The sequence below is a fragment of the Perkinsus marinus genome, assembly GCF_000006405.1.
Source record: "Perkinsus marinus ATCC 50983 genomic scaffold scf_1104296933320, whole genome shotgun sequence".
Lineage (NCBI taxonomy): Eukaryota > Perkinsozoa > Perkinsida > Perkinsidae > Perkinsus > Perkinsus marinus.
Genome location: NW_003215148.1, coordinates 1 through 1,024, shown reverse-complemented (window position 1 = coordinate 1,024; position 1,024 = coordinate 1). Strand labels below are relative to the sequence as shown.

Below are 1,024 nucleotides of genomic sequence, written 5' to 3'. Positions count from 1 at the left end.
CCCAGACCCAAGTGGCAGTTCTGTAAGATGACCCATGTCCCAGCTAGGAAGCCATTCTTCATCTTCTCCCAAGCGATAACCTCTTGTCCCTCACCCATGGACACATATCCGTCGGGAATTTCTTTTTCTTCTTTGCTATGTCGTCGATCATAGATGTGAGATCACTTCCAGCGCTCAACAAATACAACACGGGTTTACGGTTCTGGGACTCACAGTAGATCGAGTCGATACTATCTGTGACCGGTGCCGTGTACTTCGGATCGAGCTGTTTATTGATGAACTGCGCAGCAGCGATAGTCGTCCTGTCCTCTCTGATGCATCTCACAAGACACATTCGAAGGAAGAACCCAATGTTCCTATCCATATTCAGCCGCTCCTCGTAGTCCGGCACCGGGCATCTCTCGGGCTCGTTCTCATCATACCACACTCTCCACGCGGCTTCATTTCGACTAATGAAATCAGGCAGCTCCCGGAAGAACAGCAGCTGCTCCTTGCCAAAGGAGTGCCGCGACAGCTGCAGGACGTTGAGCCAGACCTTATCCACCATCCATCGATTGGGGTTCGATCTCTCTGACTTCACGTCCAGGTCCGAGCCACCTTTCAAGAAGAGCCCAACATCGCCCTGAGTGAGCCTACCAGCGACAACCATAATCTTCATAGTCACCATCAACTTGAACATCATCTTATCCCTCTCAAAGAGGCCACGATTCATGTACCGGTAAATCTGGTAGGTAAGATAGTCAATAATCTTGTCAACGCGTTTCATGGTCGGCTGGCACTTCTCCGAATTCTTCACAGAGATGTCGAACTGCTCTAGGAACTGGATAAGGGAGCAGTTGTACATCCAGCCTGTAGGCTGCAAAGTAATGGGGTTCGACACCAACGTCATATCAGTGACACAGAAGTACATAACCGAGCCACGTGTCGCTACTGACCGGTACTGTTCTCGCTTTTGGTTGATCTCAATCTGAGACAGAATGCATCTTGCAGCAAGTCATTCGGTGCCAGCTACCCTACCTTCTTT

General features: G+C 50.0%; 1 protein-coding gene across 1 annotated transcript; it reads right to left on the bottom strand.

The window, feature by feature from the left end:
- Positions 1 to 58: 58 nt before the first annotated feature.
- Positions 59 to 967, bottom strand: Pmar_PMAR008264 (axonemal dynein gamma heavy chain, putative; the record flags this gene model as incomplete). The annotated part of the gene is made up of 1 exon (XM_002785193.1): positions 59 to 967. A coding segment is annotated over one exon (909 nt), but the record flags the coding sequence as incomplete, so codon positions are not given.
- Positions 968 to 1,024: the final 57 nt, after the last annotated feature.